The following is a 20,000-nucleotide window of genomic DNA, read 5'->3' as shown; positions in this document are numbered from 1 at the left end:
CACCTGTGAGATGCTCGACACTTTCAGCTGAGCCTCAGAAACACTGACTTTGCTGCTACGTCCCTGTCGCCCTCTGCGGATCAGAGCGGCATCGATCCGGTGGAGTTGAGGAGCTTCCTCCTGCTGCACGTTTGTGGCCACTTTGTGGTGTCATGTGCCAACATTGTGCGACTCACGGCCGAGGCAGCAGCTGCACCGCTCCGCTTCAACGGCGAGCTGATGTGTGCAAATGAGGCGTGAGCTTTGATCGTGAGCAGCAGCGCGCTAATCGCATCAAAGAGCAACGCTGACGGCTCTTTAAAAGCAACGTCATTACCAAAGGGAGCTGGAGGAGCTTCCCTGCTCAGAGATTTCTTCACGTCGACCCTGAACCACCATAAACATCTGCACGATTACAGAACAACCCGGGTTCATCTGGGCCTGGTGACTGCAGGTCCACCCCCCAACACTAGGTGGCAATACCTCCGGGGTCGCCTGCTGACAGCTGCCGGTCGCTACAGTTGGCTCAGACTTGAGATTAAAACTCCACGATTTGAGTCTTCTTTTCTATAACGTCCAGAGTTGCTAGGCAACCTGGTTTTAGCTGTATACAAGCACAAATGCGCTGATATGAAGACAAAAAGGTGCGGCTCCTACACTCAGTGTTTGGAAGGCTGAACTCAGGAAGATCAGAGGTCATGGACCAACCATCGTGGACCCAAACTGAAGCATGTTCTGCTAACTGGCTCTGCAACCCACCAGCAGGGGGCCTTTAATTACTGCTCTGAAGAAAGGTAACGAATCATCATTAAACCAGGAAAATGCACCGTTTCCAGAGGTCAGAACCGAGTTGTCCTCCTGCCCGGGTCACCTCCTCCTGCCCGGGTCACCTCCTCCCTCCCCGGGTCACCTCCTCCCTCCCCGGGTCACTTCCTCCCTCCCCGGGTCACCTCCTCCTCCCCGGGTCACCTCCTCCTGCCCGGGTCACCTCCTCCCGCCCGGGTCACCTCCTCCCTGGGTCACTTCCTCCCTCCCCGGTCACTTCCTCCTCCCCGGGTCACCTCCTCCTCCCCGGGTCACTTCCTCCCTCCCCGGGTCACTTCCTCCCTCCCCGGTCACCTCCTCCCTCCCCGGGTCACCTCCTCCCTCCCAGGTCACCTCCTCCTCCCCGGGTCACCTCCTCCTCCCCTGGTCACCTCCTCCCTTCCCGGGTCACCTCCTCCCTCCCTAAACTGAAGGAGCCCTTTCAATTAGACTTAAGGAAAAGGAGGAGCAGAGAAGGAGAGAAGGAGGACAAGGAGAGGAGAGAAGGAGGAGGAGGAGGGGATGAAGAGAGGAGGAGGGGAGGAGGAGGATGAGGAGAGAAGGAGTGGAGGAGGAGTAGAGGAGGAGCAGGATGGACCTCACTAACTGCAGCTTCAGTCCAGGTCAGTGGAACATCAGCTGATCCAGAGCTGCTGCTGATTGGCTGACAGAAGCCCTTGTTTGACTGGTGTCACATGACTCCATCACAGATTTATGAATAAAGAGACACTGTGGAAACATATGAATCCTAATTTGATGACTTGAATTGGTGCAGCAACATCAGTCTGGTGTGTGTGTGTGTGTGTGTGTGTGTGTGTGTGTGTGTGTGTGTGTGGTGTGTGTGTGTGTGAGAGAGAGAGAGAGAGAGAGAGCTTCAGAGTTTAGATTGAATGATTAGGACTCTAAAGTGATGCCAAAAACACAGTTTCCATGACAACTGGGTTTTATTGTGAGGCCTGAACTGATGTGAGTAATTGAAGAAATAAAGGAAATGGGTGAAAATGGCTGCAGTGAAGAAGGAGAGAAGCTGACAGGGGACATAAGAGCTGCTCTCCTGATGCTCCTCAGAAGCTCTTCATCATCGGAGGACGGGTTTGATGGCCGTGATTTCATGAGCCGTCCCAGGACGGCAGCAGTCCAGCTGTTCCTGCCAGATGCTCCATGATCAACACAAGAAGGTGAGACGTTTGTGAATGAAACAATGAAACAGCAGCGCGATGAGGTTCATGTTCACACACGTGCTTTTAAAACTCTAACCTGTTAGCTCTTCAAGCATGACATGCTAACCGTGCTAACGGTGATCCTCTCTTCACCTGTCTCACCTGTTTATCTTTGAAAAGGTTTTAACGAACCCTCGTTTATGACCTGATCTCACCTCGTCCCCTCCGTCGATCCGATCTTTTTCTGCTCAACCAGATCTGTTCCCAGCTGACATCACCAGACAACATTATGTGTAAATATGCGATCGGTGGGCGTGTCCCCAACTTTACATTGTCTCGCAAGAATAGCACGTTTGGCTGGAGCTGGAAGCCTGAATAGAGTTCCCTAATTGCAAACAATAGCCGTCTGGACAGCAGCGTTCCATCTCAGCAGGAGAAAACAAGCCTGCAATTATGCAGCTTAGCAGCAGAGTTCAAGCCGCTGTGGTCCGAAATGCTGCTGCTCATGTTACAAACGTGGAAAAATGTGTTGGAACGAAGCACAGGGTCGTTCTCCTGGCTGTTAGCATCAGTTAGCAGAGACAAAGGCAGAAACCAAGAGAATGATTGGTCCAAAGCTCTTCAGAGGAACATAAATAGCAGCTCCGAACAGCACTGGTCAGGTATGCGAGGTCATGTGACCTCGGCCAGCTCTGACTGACTGGCTAAATAAATAAATAAATAAATCACAAGACAAAAAGTGGTGAAATATTCATGGTGAACAGGACTGCTGGGATCAGAGACTTTCCTCTCGCTTCACTGCAGCACTGTGCTGCAGCTGGGGAGCTCACATGCTAGCATGCTAGCTAGCAACCTTGTGCACAGACGAGGTGAGTAAAGGGTTAGGGTTAGGGTTAGGGTTAGGGTTAGGGTTAGGTTAGGGTTAGGGTTAGGTTACGAGTGCTGGACTCACACCAGCAGCCTCGTTACTGGGAACACTGGGACTGAATGAGCGCTCCTGCTCTGACTGGAACGGTGACTGTTCACCGACTGGCAACATTTTCTAACGAAGTCATGTTTTATCAGGTTTAATGATGAGATGACCTCTGACCCTCAACAGGGAGGTGAGCCACCAATAGAGGCAGCTGGAGCTACACACCAGTGGACCATGGTGAACGCACCCTCATACGCCTATGGTGACACACACTTGTTTGGTAGGTGTGTCTCCTAGCAACCCAGAAACAGACCGATGAGCTCTGCATGAGATGTGGTGCAGCAGTGGCTTCACCCTGACCGCACGTCTCCTTTAGCACCTTTAGCACCTTTAGCTCCGGACCACCAAACATGCAACATTTCATTAGCTGTTTCATTAGCGCACACACACACACCACACACACACACACCACACACCACACACCACACACACACACACACACACACACAGGTGAGTGAGGAGGACCGTGAGCAGCACAGACAAATCTGACCTTCTGAAAGCTTCTGGATGAATCTGGGCCACATCAGTCCAGCACCAGTTTGGGTTGCCGGGCAACCTGCTGGGATGGAGTGAAACTGCTGGTGTGAGACGGAACACTGAGTAGCACCAGGAAGTTTCAGGTGGATCAAATCTGCAGCACCATGAAGTCATGTGACTCTGGTCTGGTGGTTCCTCCACCTTCATTCCACCTCTGGGGAGGTTCTCCAACACCTGCTGAGATGTTTGGAGATGAGCAGCTGAATATGAAGCCCGCTGTGATTGTGTGGAGGCTCCAGCACCCACCAGGTGTGATGTGAGTTCCAATCCCCCCACTTTCACAAAGCTAGCTGGCTATCATCATTAGCACCTGCTGCCAGCTTTGCTCCTCCACCATCACTGACGTTAACGTTCTCCAACTCCATGAAAGCCTGAATCCAGCAGACGTCACAGCAGAAACGCTCCTGGATCATCAAAGCCTCTCATGTTCTGTATCATCCTGGAGATGAGGATGGATCTCATCTCCATCAGTCCCAAGTTAGGGAGGAAGGAAGTTGGACCTCTCAGCAGTTCAAATCTGGATGAAACCAGATTATTGTCCACAACTAGAAGCAGGTTTGGGCTCAGGTTCTGTCTCATGGACGAAGGTCAGACCCCCCAGGAGGGGGCATCAAGACGTTCCTGTCGACAAATGTTGAGACGCAAAAAGCTGATTTCATCTGGAGATGGGATCAAAGAAGCTGGAATACGACTTGAGTCATGGAGGTCATGTGATGTCAGGAAATACTGGTTCTCCAGGAGATCCTGATGAGGATCACCACCAGGGCGGAAGACGGAACCGCAGCTTCAGGAATGTTCTTCTCATTCAAACACAAGAACGCGAAAATGTTCTTCCTCCTCATTACAACAGATTTGAGAGGAACGTTCTGCCTGTCCAGACCAGCAGATGATAGGAATCAATAATCCGAGTGCTGGCACGTCCAGAAGCAAACATCTGAGTGTGATATTTCATGTTGGGCTCCCTGAGATGTGGGGATATTTCTGGAGCTTCTCAGGGATGGATGCTTGCTGAAGCTCTTAAGTGCAGCTCTCAGAGCACGCTTGGCTTCAGGGATTCCCACAGTGGTGACGGGAAGAGCACGCACGTACAAGGAGGTAAAATGGGAACCACGAGCCAGAAATGGAACGTCAAAGAGAGGGAAAAGCAGCAGCAGACAGCCACAATCCGAGAGGAAGAGTCAGAAAATAGAACGAACAAACAGAGAAAGTATGGAGGAGAGCAGGCTGCCAGGTGGCTCCGGATCTCACCTGGGTACGACTGACCCGCTCCATCCATCACCAACGCTGGCTCAGATCACACCTTTCAAATACTTGTGTCTCTGTGCTGCTCAGACCTTCAGCAGATGCACCATCTCATCCTTCAGCTCATCCCTCTCATCCCGGCTGAACTTTGACCTCCACGTCTTCAGCAACGCGTCCGTTAAAACGCCGACAACCATCTGGGAACGATCCAGATCCAGATCCAGGTCTGGGCTCCACAGATCTTCACCAGGCTGAGGAGGTTGGTTCCACCTGGTTCCATCTCTGGTGGTCCAGTCCTGTGTGTGTTTCGGGTCAGTGGCTCCATCATCTGATCAACGTCTCCAGATCCACCAGCCCTCCGATCTCCCCCGGCTCTCTGGACCCTGTCAGAACCCTTCAGGGCAGGTGATGGAGCATCCTTTAGTGGTTGGTTCTGCTGGCCGTAGAGCCTTCATCCTCCTCCTCCTCATCAGCCCACGCAGGTTAAAGGTTCCTCGATGAGCTCAGTGGTTCTGATGGTTCTGGATGCTGCTTTTCCTTTTGCCGTCTTCCTTTGTCCACCTCTGTCCTCACACTCGTCCTCCTGTTCCCTTCCCGGCCGGAGTTCTTCCACCTTGTCCCGTCCTTCCCTTCCCGGCCCCTCCTGCTGGGTTTCCGGGTGTTTGGGGGATTCTGGACATTTGCTGCTGGTTCTGACCGTGGCTGACCTGCCTGCCGGCACAGGTGGACCGCAGGTGGACCACAGGTGGACCACAGCAGGTTCCCACATCCTACCTGGGATACAAATGTTCCGCCTCCCTCACCTGGGACCAGTCTTTGATCTACTTTTTTGGAGTAAAAAGGCTGGGCTGATTATACATCCCATAATTATTGCTGTCCCATCAAGCTGGTGTTATTCCCTCCAAATGTGAAGCTGATTAATTGACTATTGATTTCTGATCTTTGGTGGAGTGACTCTTATTTTCTGAGCTGAACATCAGCGGAGAAACATCAAAGGCTCAGAAGAAGCTTCAATCAGCTGTGAGGAGGCAAAACACACACTTCTCATCAGTGTGTGGGTGTGAGTGAGTGGGTGGGTGTGTGTGTGGGTGAGAGTGAGTGTGTGTGGGGGAGAGTGAGTGAGTGTGTGTGTGTGGGTGTGTGTGTGTGTGTGGGTGTGGGTGTGTGAGTGAGTGGGTGTGTGAGAGTGAGTGAGTGTGTGTGTGTGTGAGAGTGAGTGTGTGTGGGTGAGAGTGTGTGTGTGGGTGCGCGTGCGTGCGTGTGTGTGTGTGTGAGAGTGAGTGGGTGGGTGTGTGTGTGGGTGCGCGTGCGTGCGTGTGTGCGCGCGTGTGTGTGTGTGGGTGAGAGTGAGTGTGTGTGTGTGTGGTGTGTGGGTGTGTGGTGGGTGAGAGTGAGTGTGTGTGTGTGTGTTGTGTGTGTGTGTGTGTGTGAGAGTGAGTGAGTGTGTGTGGGTGAGAGTGAGTGTGTGTGGTGTGTGTGTGTGGGTGTGTGTGTGGTGTGGGTGTGTGTGGGTGTGTGTGGGTGTGTGTGGGTGCGCGTGCGTGCGTGTGTGTGTGTGTGAGAGTGAGTGTGTGTGTGGGTGAGAGTGAGTGGGTGGGTGTGTGTGTGGTGTGTGTGTGGGTGTGTGTGGGTGAGAGTGAGTGAGTGTGTGAGAGAGTGAGTGTGTGTGGGTGAGAGTGAGTGAGTGTGTGAGAGTGTGTGTGTGTGGGTGTGTGTGTGTCAGATCATCATTCTCTGGTCCTGCTCGTCGTCAGATTTCTACTCAACTGAACTCATGAACTGCAGCAGAATTAGAACATTTGGTTCAGAAGAGAATCCTTCCTTCCCTCCTTCCTTCCTCTCTTTCTCTCTTCCTTCCTTCCTTCCTTCCTTCCTTCCTTCCTTCTCCTTCCTTCCTTCCTTCCTTCCTTCCTTCCCTCCCTCCTTCCCTCCCATCACTGTCCTGTCCACCAAGTCCTCCAGCTCTGGGGGAGACAGGTGGGTTGGCTGCCGTTGTAGCCCCGCCCATACAGGAAGTGCGTGGGTGAGGTGACCTGACATGAGGATGGAGGTTCTGCCAGCAGGGACAGGTGGGATGGAGCAGCTCCCACTAACACCTGAGGGAGGGAGACGTTCTTCTGGAGGGAGTCCACAGGAATAGAATTCCATCGTGATGAATCCTGGGGGGACATTGTGGGGACATCCTGGACATTGTGACAGCTCCTCAGTCAGAGGTGTCTTCTGTCATTAATGGTCTCAATATCTCTGGTGGACGTGAAGTTTGGACTGCTTCATCTGACCCTCCTACAGGTCCAAGTTCAGGTGTTATCAGAATAAACATGTGGAGGGACTTTATGATGACCAAACACAAGAACGACTGAACAAACGAGGCGAGACGCCTGGGGACACCTGAGGATGCCTGGGGACACCTGGGGATGCCTGGGGACACCTGGGGATGCCTGGGGACACCTGAGGATGCCTGGGGACACCTGAGGACACCTGAGGATGCCTGGGGACACCTGAGGACGCCTGGGGACACCTGAGGACGCCTGGGGACACCTGAGGATGCCTGGGGACACCTGAGGACACCTGAGGACACCTGAGGATGCCTGGGGACACCTGAGGACGCCTGAGGATGCCTGGGGACACCTGGGGACACCTGAGGACGCCTGGGGACACCTGAGGATGCCTGGGGACACCTGAGGATGCCTGGGGACACCTGAAGATGCGTGGGGACACCTGGGGACGCCTGGGGGACACCTGAAGATGCGTGGGGACACCTGAGGATGCCTGGGGACACCTGAGGACGCCTGGGGACACTGAGGATGCCTGGGGACACCTGAGGACACCTGAGGACACCTGAGGATGCCTGGGGACACCTGAGGACGCCTGAGGATGCCTGGGGACACCTGAGGACGCCTGGGGACACCTGAGGACACCTCAGGACAGAGTTCTTTGGCATTTGCATCGCTAAATGAGTCCTGTGGATGTGAATCCATCCCCAGAAAACAGCAGGAAGTCAGTAACTTCAACATTTAACTACTTTCATGGACACGAAGGAGGAGAAGCTTCAAACTTTTGGAGAAACTGAAAAATAAAAATAACACCAGAGACCTAAAACGAGGAGACCGGGACAGTGTTCGTCCATTTAGCTGGTCCACCACCTTAGACTCAGATAGATGGACGCATCCATTATGACTGACTGGAGGTCTGATAAATGACGCCAGGGCAAACAGACCGTATCTACACGCTAACGATGCTAATTTGGCCTCATAAATAGGAGCAGATGTTAGCTAATGTGTGCCTGCCTGCTTCTGTACATTAGATCTCATATCTGTGACCTTTATCAACACATCAACAAAAACAAACAACACGCCCAACAGGAGGATGTAGGTTGGTAAGTAGGGCGCCGCGTGGGCTCCTGTCATAAATCACGCTGGCAGAAGGTCCCACATAATACCATCAGAACTGGATTCCAGTCACAACCGCATCGCCTAAAACTGGGTCACGTCCCGTAAACATCTCATAAACAAGCTCCATTTACGGGTTTATGGACGACAGAAGGCACCAACTTCTGTGGTACTGTTCTAAATTTAGCTCTGCTCTTAGGCCTGATTAGGGCTCGTTGGGCTTCCTGTGGAGCCACGTCCAACAAACGGAAGACCTCTTCGTTCCTGCTCCAGCTGCCCTGGACCTCCTGCCCTGGACCTCCTGCCCTGGACCTCCTGCCCTGGACCGTCCCAGTGATGAGTGAGCTCCTCAACTGTTGGACCTTCTCCACCGTTCAAGCATTCACAGAGCCAGAAGGTCCTGGTCTCCACAGCAGGTTGACCAATGCTCACCTCTGACTGACGGGCTCCTCCATCACCGTCCCCTGGCCTGCAGCCCACCTTCATGTGACCATAAATGCAGAGAATCCCTGCAGAGACACAAGCACAGTCGACAGCTTATTATGGGATTAGCCTCGCTCTGCCGGCCGACGTGTTCCGGGCTGCCAGATTATGGGAGGAATCATTTATATTCGGAGGAACGCCTGAACATGAGCGCACGTGAGTGAACAGGCTGGCCGCCATCCCATCACCGAGGGTCTCCAACAGGAAGAGCCAGGAACAGGGAGGGGGGCCAGACCTGTGGGGGTCCGTCAGCCCTGATCCAGTCAGGCAGCAGATGGACCAGACGAGGAGGACAGACTGGTGCAGCCAACTGGAAACCAGTCGGATGACATCAGAGCTGTGGAAGTGCTGCTGGTTTCACCAGAGGACCAGTGATCACGTGATCCTGGTCCCAACAGAAACCATGGCAACCAGCAAAGGCCACCGAAGGACCTGCTGAAGGTGTGGGCGGGACAGAAACGTTCTTTTGAGAGGATTATTCATGAAATCTGCGTCAGAGACTCAGCTGCAGGGTCTCAGTGGATCCCAGCAGTGGATCCCAGCGGTGGATCCCAGCAGTGGATCCCAGCGGCGGATCCCAGCAGTGGATCCCAGCAGTGGATCCCAGCGGCGGATCCCAGCGGTGGATCCCAGCAGTGGATCCCAGTGGTGGATCCCAGCAGGTCACTGTGATGCAGAGTTCAGCCTACTTCACGAACACCTCCACGTGTTTACAGACCCCCAGAGACCGGTTGCTGAGCTGATCTCATTAGATATTTAGAGCTGAGCCAGCAGCTGGACCTCAGACCTGGAGCCGTGTTTGTGGTGATTCCTGCGTCCATGTGACATTCCAAACCTGGGAGTACGTTGACCCCGCGACCTTTACCTGTTGGTAACATTCAGAGCTCAGCAGGCATCTGTGGGGGGGGGGGCAAACATCTCTGAGGGCCGTCATCGCCTCTGGACCTGATTTAAGACGGCGTCCGGTTAGTTCAGCACGGCCGAGCAGCACGTTGGCCAGACGAGCTGGACCCTCACGGGCCGGTGGGGCGGGCCGGTGGGGCCGGGCTGATGGGGGCGGGCCGATGGGGCCAGGCCGGTGGGGCCGGGCCGGTGGGGCGGGCCGGTGGGGCCGGGCCGGTGGGGCGGGCCGGTGGGGCGGGCCGGTGGGGCCGGGCCGGTGGGGCCGGGCTGATGGGGGCGGGCCGGTGGGGGCAGCGCACGTGTGATGCTGAGGAGACACTCATCTTCATCATCATCTTCATCAGTCCTCCAGGATGGAGACGTTATAACGTTCTCCAACGTCTTCGTCTGACCGGCTTCCTGTTGCTCTCTAAAGATGACATCATCAGTTCTGATGGGTCCAGCACCAATTTGCCGTCTCATTAACACCAAACGGACCCCTCGGCCCCCCCAGGGTCCATCACACTTCAGACTGAGCTCCTCTCACGGCTTTGATCACTAATAAGCATCTAGTAACTAATGAGGATTCTATCGTTCATCTTCTTTTGTGGTGACAAATGCAGCGACTGGGACGTGTCCCGAGTCAGCGCTGTCAGAGAGACGCTTCCGATAGTTCCGTCCTCTTCAAGCTCTTTCATGGACGGAGAAAAACAACTTTAAATAACGAAGGTCAGCTTCATGTTCAAACCTTCCTGCTCCATCACAGCCAAAGATGATGTCATTCAGAGTCCTGCCAATTACAGTTGGTCCAACGGCATCCTCACACACGTCCTCACACTCGTCCTCACACGTCCTCACACACGTCCTCACACTCGTCCTCACACACGTCCTCACACTCGTCCTCAGTCCTTCTGTCCTCCTCCTCTGGGGCTCAGCTCTTCACCAAAACCTCATTAATCACAGTTTTCCCCTTCGAAACAGGAATTATCCTTCAGACCTTTTTCCATGTTTCTGTTTGACAGCAGTGATCAAATCTGTGTGTGTGTGTGTGTGTGTGTGTGTGTGTGTGTGTGTGTGTCCTCACATGTACTACACACTGAAAAGCAAAATACTTATTCTGCTGGCAAAGTGAGGACATTTTTGGGAAGTGGAGACATTTAATTTTATGGTTGAGGTTAGAATTGGGTTTAGGTCAGGGGTCAGGGGTCAGGGTCTGTCTACTGTCCCCATCAATATCACTGTTCTGTGCCTGAATAATCTCACTCTTTCACGGCTCCAGTGTGGGGGGGGCAGCAGCACGAGAGCCCCCCCAGGCCGACGGCCCTGAGGGGCACCGCTGCTGGGGTCCATTACTCCCAGTTTAGTCAATTGTCCGTGTCAGTGCGAGCGGAGCTGCTGGTGCACGAGAGTCAGGCTGAAACAATCATGAGAAGAGACGGGAGCTGAGTGAGGCTACAGCAAACAAGAGTGGAGCCCAGAGGTGGAGCGTCCATCTCCCACCGCCGTTAAACACTCATTAGCATTTAAATGAAAATGCAAAATTCAGAGGCCAGAGGAGCCAACGCTGACTGGGGGGGCGCTCCTCTCAACCCCCCCGAAGAGGCTCCCTGAAGAGAGCGCTGGACACACACACACATACACACACACACACACACACAGACACACACACACACACAGACACAGACACACACACACACACACACACCCAGAGACACACACACACACACAATCACCTGAAGAGGGTCTGGCTGAGCTTCATGAAAATGTAACCATGAGGTTTCGTCCATGTGATTCCACTGATTAATCAACTCATCCTTGATTATTAATCACATTCACACAAACCACGTTTTGAATCGGTCCTCAACCTCTTTAGTTCAGTTATCAGCAACAAAAAAGGAAAGTTTGCAACTGGGTCATTTAATGTGGATCGTAAAAAGAAAAAAAACACACAAAAAGGGTCCAAAGTTCAGGAACTCCTGAGCTTGTGGAATCTGAAGACACTGGATCAAAGCCAACAGGAAACTGAGGGAAAAGGAGGGAAACGACAGATTTCACGGCTGAGAAGACGTGGAGAAACATCTGGAGAACGAGGATGTTTACATGCTTGGCGTTCTGAAACATCAGCAGGCTTCAGAGGACCTGATGAAGGCCTCAAACAGGGTCAGGACAGGACGCGAGTCCCACACTGATTCCTGAGTCACACAAGTTCTGGATAAAGTCCGTGAAAAACGTCACCATCGACCATCCCAACATTTATCCAGCACCACTGAGATCAGCCTCAGAGTTACGGTTTCTTAACCTGGTGAAGACCAGCAGGTCCGTCTAGTCCATTAGACAGTGGAGGTAGCAGCCAGGAGCTCGTTAGTGGAGGTGAGAAGGTGAGAAGACCAGAGCAAACACAGCTTGTAGCTCCGCAGGCGTGTTCACACCAACTGGAATATAACTCACCTGGGACAGATTCTTACGCCCGTCTGCCTGCCTGTCTGTCTGCCTGCCTGTCTGCCTGCCTGCCTGCCTGCCTGCCTGCCTGCCTGCCTGCCTGCCTGCCTGCCTGTCTGTCTGTCTGTCTGTCTGTCTGTCTGCCTGCCTACCTGTCTGTCTGTCTGTCTGCCTGCCTGTCTGTCTGCCTGCCTGTCTGTCTGTCTGCCTGCCTGTCTGTCTGCCTGCCTGTCTGTCTGCCTGTCTGTCTGCCTGCCTGCCTACCTGTCTGTCTGCCTGTCTGCCTGTTGATCTGATCTTTACATTGACGAACTTTCAGAAAGACGGATGTTGGCGCCATGAATGGCGTCGTTGCTTCATCTTCATCATCATTTACAACCTGTTTCCTGTTCAGAACAAGGTGTGAATTTCCTGCGTACGTGCACATTTTGATGCACGCGCCATAACTCCAATACAAGCGCTTTGTGGCAGCGTGGAGTCGATAAAGCGACGGCGACGCCCTCCGAGGGAACAACATCATCTATTTACGGAGCGGAACTCACGGAGTCAATCGTTAACTCAGCTGAGAGCAGGAAGTTTGGAACAATATCAAGATTAAAAGCTGAAGTCAACAATGGACCCAGCATCTTCAGCCAGATGTGTGGGGGGGGGGGGGGGTGGGGGGGGGGGGGGCAGCTGTGGCTCTGCAGAGAGGTCTCGCAGCAGTCTTCACCTCCCTGCAGGCGTCTGTGGTCCACAGCAGTGCTGATGCAGCTGAGGATCTGGGGGGGGGGGGGCGGCTGTTGGCGCCGTGGGGTCCAGAATGTTTGATGGCCGTCTGTGGGCCAGGTACAGGAACAGAGAAACCTGATCTGAGGCCTGAAGCAGAGTTCTGAATTCTGGTACTTTCAGGTCTCGGACAGGACGGTGCTGCGGTGGCCCACCAGAGGCCAGCTGGACAGGAAATGCAAAGTCGATGGTTTAATGAAGTCATTGTGCCTTAGGGGGGCGGTAAAAGCCACCCGGCGCCACCCTCATCGCCACTGTGGGGTCTTGGACTCTTCAGCCGATCCATCTTGAAAACCTCAGAAGGGAAACCATCTTTGGAGCGATGCAGCTGACACAGTGGAGGATCCGATAAAAATAAAACAAATTTATTAGCTAAACACTGAAGGCGAGGTCAGTCCAGGAGGTCAAACATGCAGAAAACAAGGCAAAAAGTTCACTCTCACAACTGTAGAACTGGAACGTTCTTTATTCTGACAGCAGGTTGGCCTCGACGGAACAAAACCAGCAAGCTAGCAGTTAGAGAAACGCAAAGATTTAGAACATCTAAATGGAAAATTGGAACCTCTTTAAAGATTATTATAGAGTAATTGCAAGTAAAATGAATCATCAGCCCAACACATAAATGAACAACTGCAGAATTCTTTTAGCAGACACACAAATATTAATGTCACAGCTAAAGCTATTAGCATCAAATGCATAGGCACACCGATTCTCTCATTCCTCCTCCTTTGTCGGGGATGTTTGCAGCACGGGTGCATGTGTTGGACGCTCTGATGGACCTCAGGCAGCAACATTCTCTCCAGTTTTCCACTAACAAACAAAAGAAGCCAACTCCAGATGCTGCAAAGGTTCGTACTCAGCTGTGCACTCACATGCTCTGGAAGCGTGTGCGCGTCCTCACTCCAACAGTTACTTCCTGACTGGACTCTGGAACAGCCCTGGTATAAAAGCAGGTGTTGGTCGTGAGCAACCACCACGCTCAAATAAAGCAGCAGTAAAATGAAAGGTAGATAAACGTCGTCGAGCCTTTCAGACAGAAGAACTAAAGACAGGAAGCAAAACGACGACAGAGCAAACCACACAATCGGTTTAACGTGTCTCAGTAATTAATTAGACCGATACTGTAATTAGTGGCTGCTAACAAGTGAGCATCAGGAAAACTCAAACAGGAAATAGGCTCCTGACTCACTTTGATAAAAGATTAAATTCACCACTAATTTTGAACCCTAAAAAAAGCTTTTTATTTACAGCCCACTGGCCACCAGGTCAGCGAGATCCCAGTGTTTAAAAGGAGGCTAATGCTAATACATTATCAGATGACCTTTGGTTCTCCTGGGGAGCTGCCTGGAATGGGACCCACGTCCTCCTCAATCATCTCCCATCAGAACACTGCTAAAAATAAGCAGTCCCACACTGAAGCTCAGCAGTGCCTGGGCAGCAGGACACACTCCAACATCCGCGGTCAAAAACAAACCGACATTCAGGCTGCAGCCGACGTCGCCGTAGATCCAGTTCCTCCTCCTGGTCCAGTTCACCGCTAACCCTCCGTCAGGTGCCCCACTTCAGCTGTGAGGACACAGCAAACCAAACAGGGTGAAACCACCTCAAGCGTGCTGAGACGAGGGCGTCGCACTCGCAACCTACCAGGTTCCATCCAAATATGCACCAGCACAGATGTGACAAAATAACTGAACTCCCAACAGGCCGTTCCTCACATCTGGAGCCCCACTATTCTGAATGGACAGAGAAAAGACAAGCTAGCTAACTAGCTTGCTTCCTTCCCAGAGATCACTCAGATCTTGACTTCTCCGTAACATGAAGATCACAAGCTGTTTGGACTTGACAACAGTACAGAAGCGAGTGAAATCACAAGTCTGGCTGAAGTAGAAACATCTCGCTTGCTGTGACCTTCTGACATTAAAGGGCTCCACTAATTCAGAAGCCACAACATTTCAGTGTTTTCCTGTTCTGGGAGCTTCTGGGTCTCACTGGTGTCGTCCCAGCCTGTGGTTATTGACTGCCGAGACATGGGCCCTGCCAGGATAAACGGATGAGTTCTCACCAACCTCCCAACCTGCAGGGTAAACACTCCCGAGTCTGCAGGCATCCTCGCCTGGCGGATGTTTGAGTGTTGGTTCCACACTCACACGCAGCTGCTGAGCTTGACTCTTAGTAACTTCCACAGATTCGATCAAATCTTTCCGTGTGGGAGTGGAAAGAGATTTCTGCGGGTGGTGGAGCTGAACTCCAGCCAGGGCATCAGGCTCTTGGGGGCAAAGAGCCCTGGAAATGTGAACAACTAGAGCGCAGGTGAAAAGAGGAATAAACCTGCTCTACCTTCTCCCATAGGAACCAATGATAGCTCCTCAAAGCTACAGCAGCAATGCTAAAGAGCTGCAGCAGCCTCCCGATGGGTGGTCAGCAGATCCAGGCTCCTCAAAGTCTACTTCCTCGGTTCTACTCCACTCTGACCCAAAGTCCTCCTTAGGCATCACTGCTCATGTTGGGAGGACCAGAGCAGATCTCCACTCAGTGCCGCACAGGAAGTCGCACAGGAAGTCGAATGTTTGACAGAAGGTCAAGTCGTAGCAGATGGAAACCAACAACACAAACTGCAGAAGGAATCCGCTCAGATTTTACTCTGGTTGAGTCCTGAACCAACACTGCTGTGTTTTCATGAATTATGGGTCATGTTCTCGTCCCCTGAGCGTTTTTCAGTGTTCTGGTTGCACAACAAATCATTTCAGCAGCAGCACTGCAAGACGGCGTTTCTCCGTTGTATCAAAGTGATTCTCAGCACCCAACAATAATTTTCCATCCGTAACAGACTTGAGAATATTTGTTCTCTGCTGAGGAACCGTCACAGTGTTGGAGACCAAGTCAAATGTTCAGCCCAGACGCCAAACCAGGATTTGGTCCTTTTTCACATCTGTTTACAGCTGTTGGGATCTGTACCAGGGATACCCTTGTCCAGACAGTACCCTAGTCCAGGAGGTACCCTCGTCCAGGAGGTACCCTCGTCCAGGACGTACCCTCGTCCAGGAGGTACCCTCGTCCAGGAGGTACCCTCGTCCAGGACGTACCCTCGTCCAGGAAGTACCCTCGTCCAGGACGTACCCTCGTCCAGGACGTACCCTCGTCCAGGAGGTACCTCGTCCAGGAGGTACCCTCGTCCAGGACGTACCCTCGTCCAGGCGGTACCCTCGTCCAGGAGGTACCCTCGTCCAGGAGGTACCCTCGTCCTGGACTCACTGTGTAATTAAATGCTTCTCTGATAATACCATGAGCAGTCGTCAACGTCCACTGTTGAACTGGCCCACAGTCACTTTTTAAAATCCCATTTCCAGTTGTTAACTATCAGTAAATTTTTTCATTCAGCATTATTTTACATAATTGTTCTTCATGCGGACTGTGGAACACGGCTCCTGTGCCAGTGGACCAGAACAAGGCCGATGTAAACACCTCTGTACTTCCACACACTTTGGGGGCAAATGATGGAATTTGGAGGTATGCTACATGAAACAAACAGATAGAATAAAACCAAAAAAGAAAGATAGGATATCAACAATGAGCTGAAGTTATATTCCACTTTATTCTATTTAAATCATCAAAAACCTCAAAACTACTTGTCTATCTAAAAGGTTTGGACAGGACTTTGACCACAGAGGAGAAAAACCTCCGTAGAGAAGGTTCTTGTGGTGGCCTCATGAGTCTTTTCTTTATGAGGGAGATGCAGAGTTCCGTAACAACTGGGTCCTGCAGGGTCATCAGACACAGCATCTCTAGAGGTTTGAACCTGCCACACAAACGCTGATGGATTTCCCGGTCCAGGTTCTTAAAGGTTTTGGCAGTGATGTAGATATCATCGTTCTTGACCTCCGCCCACACTTTTTCAAAGATGCCATCATTGACTTTGCATTTGTTGCCAAACACATGTGCGTCAACACACATGTGAAAAACCACCGTCTCAATGAAGGTTTTGACGTAGGACATCTTGATGTCTCCCTCCATGCCTGGACTCTGTTGTTCCTCAGCAGGTTCCAGGGCGGCGTCCTCAGCAGACATTGGCTGGTGATGGTGCTCCTCGCTTCTCCGAGTTTCCAATATCCCAGATCTGCCTCCAGAGTCTGTGTGAACCGAGATCACGGTTGCAGACGGTGGCTCAGAGAGTTCAGCTGCTTCAGGTGGTTCACAGTCTGATACTGAGAGATCCATGATGGTAGCACCAGGTTTTTCTTCCAGAATACTGTGTTTCAGTCTCGCTCCAAGTCCTTTAACTACAGTCTTCAGAAACCACTTCATTAGGACAGTGCAGATCCAGGACTTCCTGCGAAGGTCATTGTAAATCTCAGACTTTTCCTGTGGAATAAGCTTGTCCCCATCATCTAGACCTTCCAAACTGGAGTCGGGGGTAATCGTTTGGGAGGAGCGATGGTGAAGTAGAGGAGCCAAGCGCTGGAATAAAACCAAGACCTTGGCACCAGTGATATATCTGGACTTGACCTTCAGGGGGGTGTCGTCTTCATCTTGTCTACTGAGATCATTCAGAAGTTGAGGCGTGAGCTGATCAACGATGGACCAACAACTCTCAACTGTGATGTCTTCTCGGTGTTTCTTCTTCAACTGGGCCAAGAGGCGGCACAGCCACACTCTGAGAAAACACTTTGCAGACACTAATCTCAGCTGGTTTTTCAAACCTTTAAAAGAACCTTTCCCCTCCTCTTCCACAGACACCAGAAGAGAAACTTCTTTCCCCATACCTTCGATCTCCTCGGAGCTAACGAATTCCAACCCCTTAAATTCGTCTCTGCTAACATCTTCGATTAGATGAGTGCTGATATCTCTCAACTCCTTCCTGATTTTCTCCTGGATCGAGTCTGGAGTTATCGATTTCCCCCCAGTTTGGTCTTCAGGTGCCACTTCATCCTCCATCACATCTTCCTGTCCATGTTCATCCCCATCTTCAGACGTTTGAAATAGAGCCATTAGCTTAGCTCCAACATTCCCGAACAGGTCGTTGACACAGCAGACCATCCGGTTCAGCCTGGAAGGGGATGTGAGGTGCCAGTTGATGCTGGAATGCTCAGGCCCGGCATTGAGGGACTTCAGAGTTTCCTGATTCTCCTGTTGGATCATCTTTGTGAGGCTCTTCAAGCTCTCATCTGCTCGTTTCATGTGCAGAGCATCACAGAAACTCTGCTGAAGCAAGAACTCCAGACCAGGCACCACATCCTCCACGTGCTTTAATCCCGATGAGCCGCGGTTGCTCATCATGGACTCAGTCACGGTATCGATAATATTCAGAGTCATCTCCGCCACGAGGATATTGGTGACGTTGGTCGGTGCAGCAGATGTTAACGCTTTCCATTGATCTACCGTCAGCTCTTCCATGAAGGACTTAATTATAAAGTAAACAGAATTGCTAATAAGCACCTTCATGGTTTCAGTTTATGTTCAGGATGTATTGATGGATGTAAAAAGGACTAAGCTAAAATCAATGTTTTGTGCTTGATGGGTAAAGTTTAGACATTATAGATTATTAAGGTTTGACCTGCAACATCAAAGCACAACCACATTAGTTTAAAAGGTGCCAACATGAAAGCAGCAAGATTCCCTTTAATTTGGTTTGGAACTGAAACATGAATGATAGCTGATGTTAGCATCAGATTTCTGATCCTTTTCTATGGCCCGGAACAAACAAACAAACAAACAAATAAATAACCTTGGTTTTGGAATATCTGTTTTTTTGCCTTATAAACTGAAATGTCTCTTTTCTGATCTCACATCATATTTCATGTTTTCAGACTACTGACTAAAGCAGGAAAGGACAAAACTGATTGGATCTGGATCAGCAGCCAGAGTTCCTCTCAGCTCCTGGAACAAGTCTGGTTTTAATCTTAATTGGTGTAAAGTGTAAAGAGGGAAATCCTGTCCGAGAGATCAGGGTCACATCAAAGGTCACATCAAAGGTCACACTTTTGGCGAGTCTGTCAGTGACCTCTATCTTCTGGAGCAGGTTGGAGGCACCTCTAGTCTGGAGATGTTAGGCTTCAGACAGGCCAGTAGAGCGTCCTGGGCCTGGACGACAGCGGAGCAGCTAGCAAACGGCAAATCTTGTAGCTTTAGCTTTTATTAGAATGAACAAAAGCGTCTCCTCCAGACCAGCAGCAGACTGGGAAAACAGAATAGTTTGCAATAAACTAACTTGGACACAAGTGAAATGACGTTTCTCCGTTTTTACACGCTAATCGTTGGTGAACAGGGCTCGTCGGTGCACCTGAGTGTTAGCGCCCAGGTAGCAATAATCACACCCACGCCAACACAGCTAACACACAACAGAAGTGAACATTCGTGCGACTAAATTATTCCTCGGTTACTCATTCGCATCATCGATTCTCCTCCTGCTGAAACGGAAAGTTTTCCGAGGACGAGGCAGAAGACGTGAAACATTCCCTCCTGCTGTGGATGAACGCCTTCACGACAGGTGGAGCGCAGAGCAGAGCTCCGCCCACCCGCTGTTACGCTGTTACAACATTCAAGCGCCTGTCAGGACCGACATGTTCCAGTGTCGTTTCAGCCGGAACGACGGCTGATTTTTATTGGAGATGAAAGCAGACTCCAGCAGCCGGCAGCACGCATGTATAAATAATGAGCCTCCGCTTCGGCTTTCTTATTTTGGGAGTTTTGCTAACGTACTTGGTGACTCAGGAGTGTCTGAGCACCAGGAGTCCGATTCCACGATGGCCACCTGAACAAAAAAGGAAGGAGCCCGAGGTCGGAGTTCTAGGCTGTGGAGAGTAAACAGGGAACGATGTTCCGTTGGGATGGGCGGATCTATGGAGAGGTCGTGTTCTGAGACGGGTTCCTTCATTCAAACTTTGGATAATGTCTTTCCTGTAAACGGTGAAGTGCGACTCGTCTAATGAAAGTTCTGGTCATCAAACATCATGGAGCCACATTTAGCAGCAAACTTAAGATAAATCAAACTAAGATAAATCGAATCAAAAATGTTAAACAAATTTACTGCTGAGCCCAAACGTCTCTAATGAAAACTGAGGTCACGTGTCTTCGTTTCAGAACAGAAGCAATCGGCGCTCGTCAAATAGTGCGCACCGTTACCACGACAACGCAAATGTCAAACGCTTCCTCTGTTACGTCACACATAAAAATAGCCCAGCGGCGTTAGCTAGCGCGGCCGGGAGCTCGCCGTCGTAAATAAAAAGGCTTTTTTTCCACAACTCAACTCAGTTTTCTGAAAACTTTCGAGGAAGCGCGAAGCTGCAGTCACACGGATCCGTGAACGTGGCGGAAACACGGCGAGAGCAGCGCCGGCTGGCGACAGTG

At 51.4% G+C, this 20,000-nt stretch overlaps 1 protein-coding gene across 6 annotated transcripts in view; it reads right to left on the bottom strand.

Annotated features, from left to right (window-relative positions):
* The window catches only part of htr4 (5-hydroxytryptamine receptor 4), a 44,337-nt gene that overhangs the window by 18,933 nt on the left and 5,404 nt on the right, over window positions 1-20,000 (bottom strand). Inside the window, exon 2 of one of the 6 annotated variants that reach the window (XM_057043515.1) lies at window positions 8,517-8,593. The exons of the other annotated variants lie outside the window; for them this stretch is intronic. Coding sequence (XP_056899495.1) covers window positions 8,517-8,539 — 23 coding nt within the window. The 5' untranslated portion in view covers window positions 8,540-8,593. The remainder of the gene's footprint in view (window positions 1-8,516; window positions 8,594-20,000) is intronic. 6 annotated transcript variants of the gene reach the window in all.

Source organism: Takifugu flavidus, chromosome 9 (assembly GCF_003711565.1).
Source record: "Takifugu flavidus isolate HTHZ2018 chromosome 9, ASM371156v2, whole genome shotgun sequence".
In the NCBI taxonomy this organism is placed as follows: domain Eukaryota; kingdom Metazoa; phylum Chordata; class Actinopteri; order Tetraodontiformes; family Tetraodontidae; genus Takifugu; species Takifugu flavidus.
Note: the sequence above shows the minus strand (reverse complement) of the source record. Positions and strands in the feature narration are given on the sequence as shown.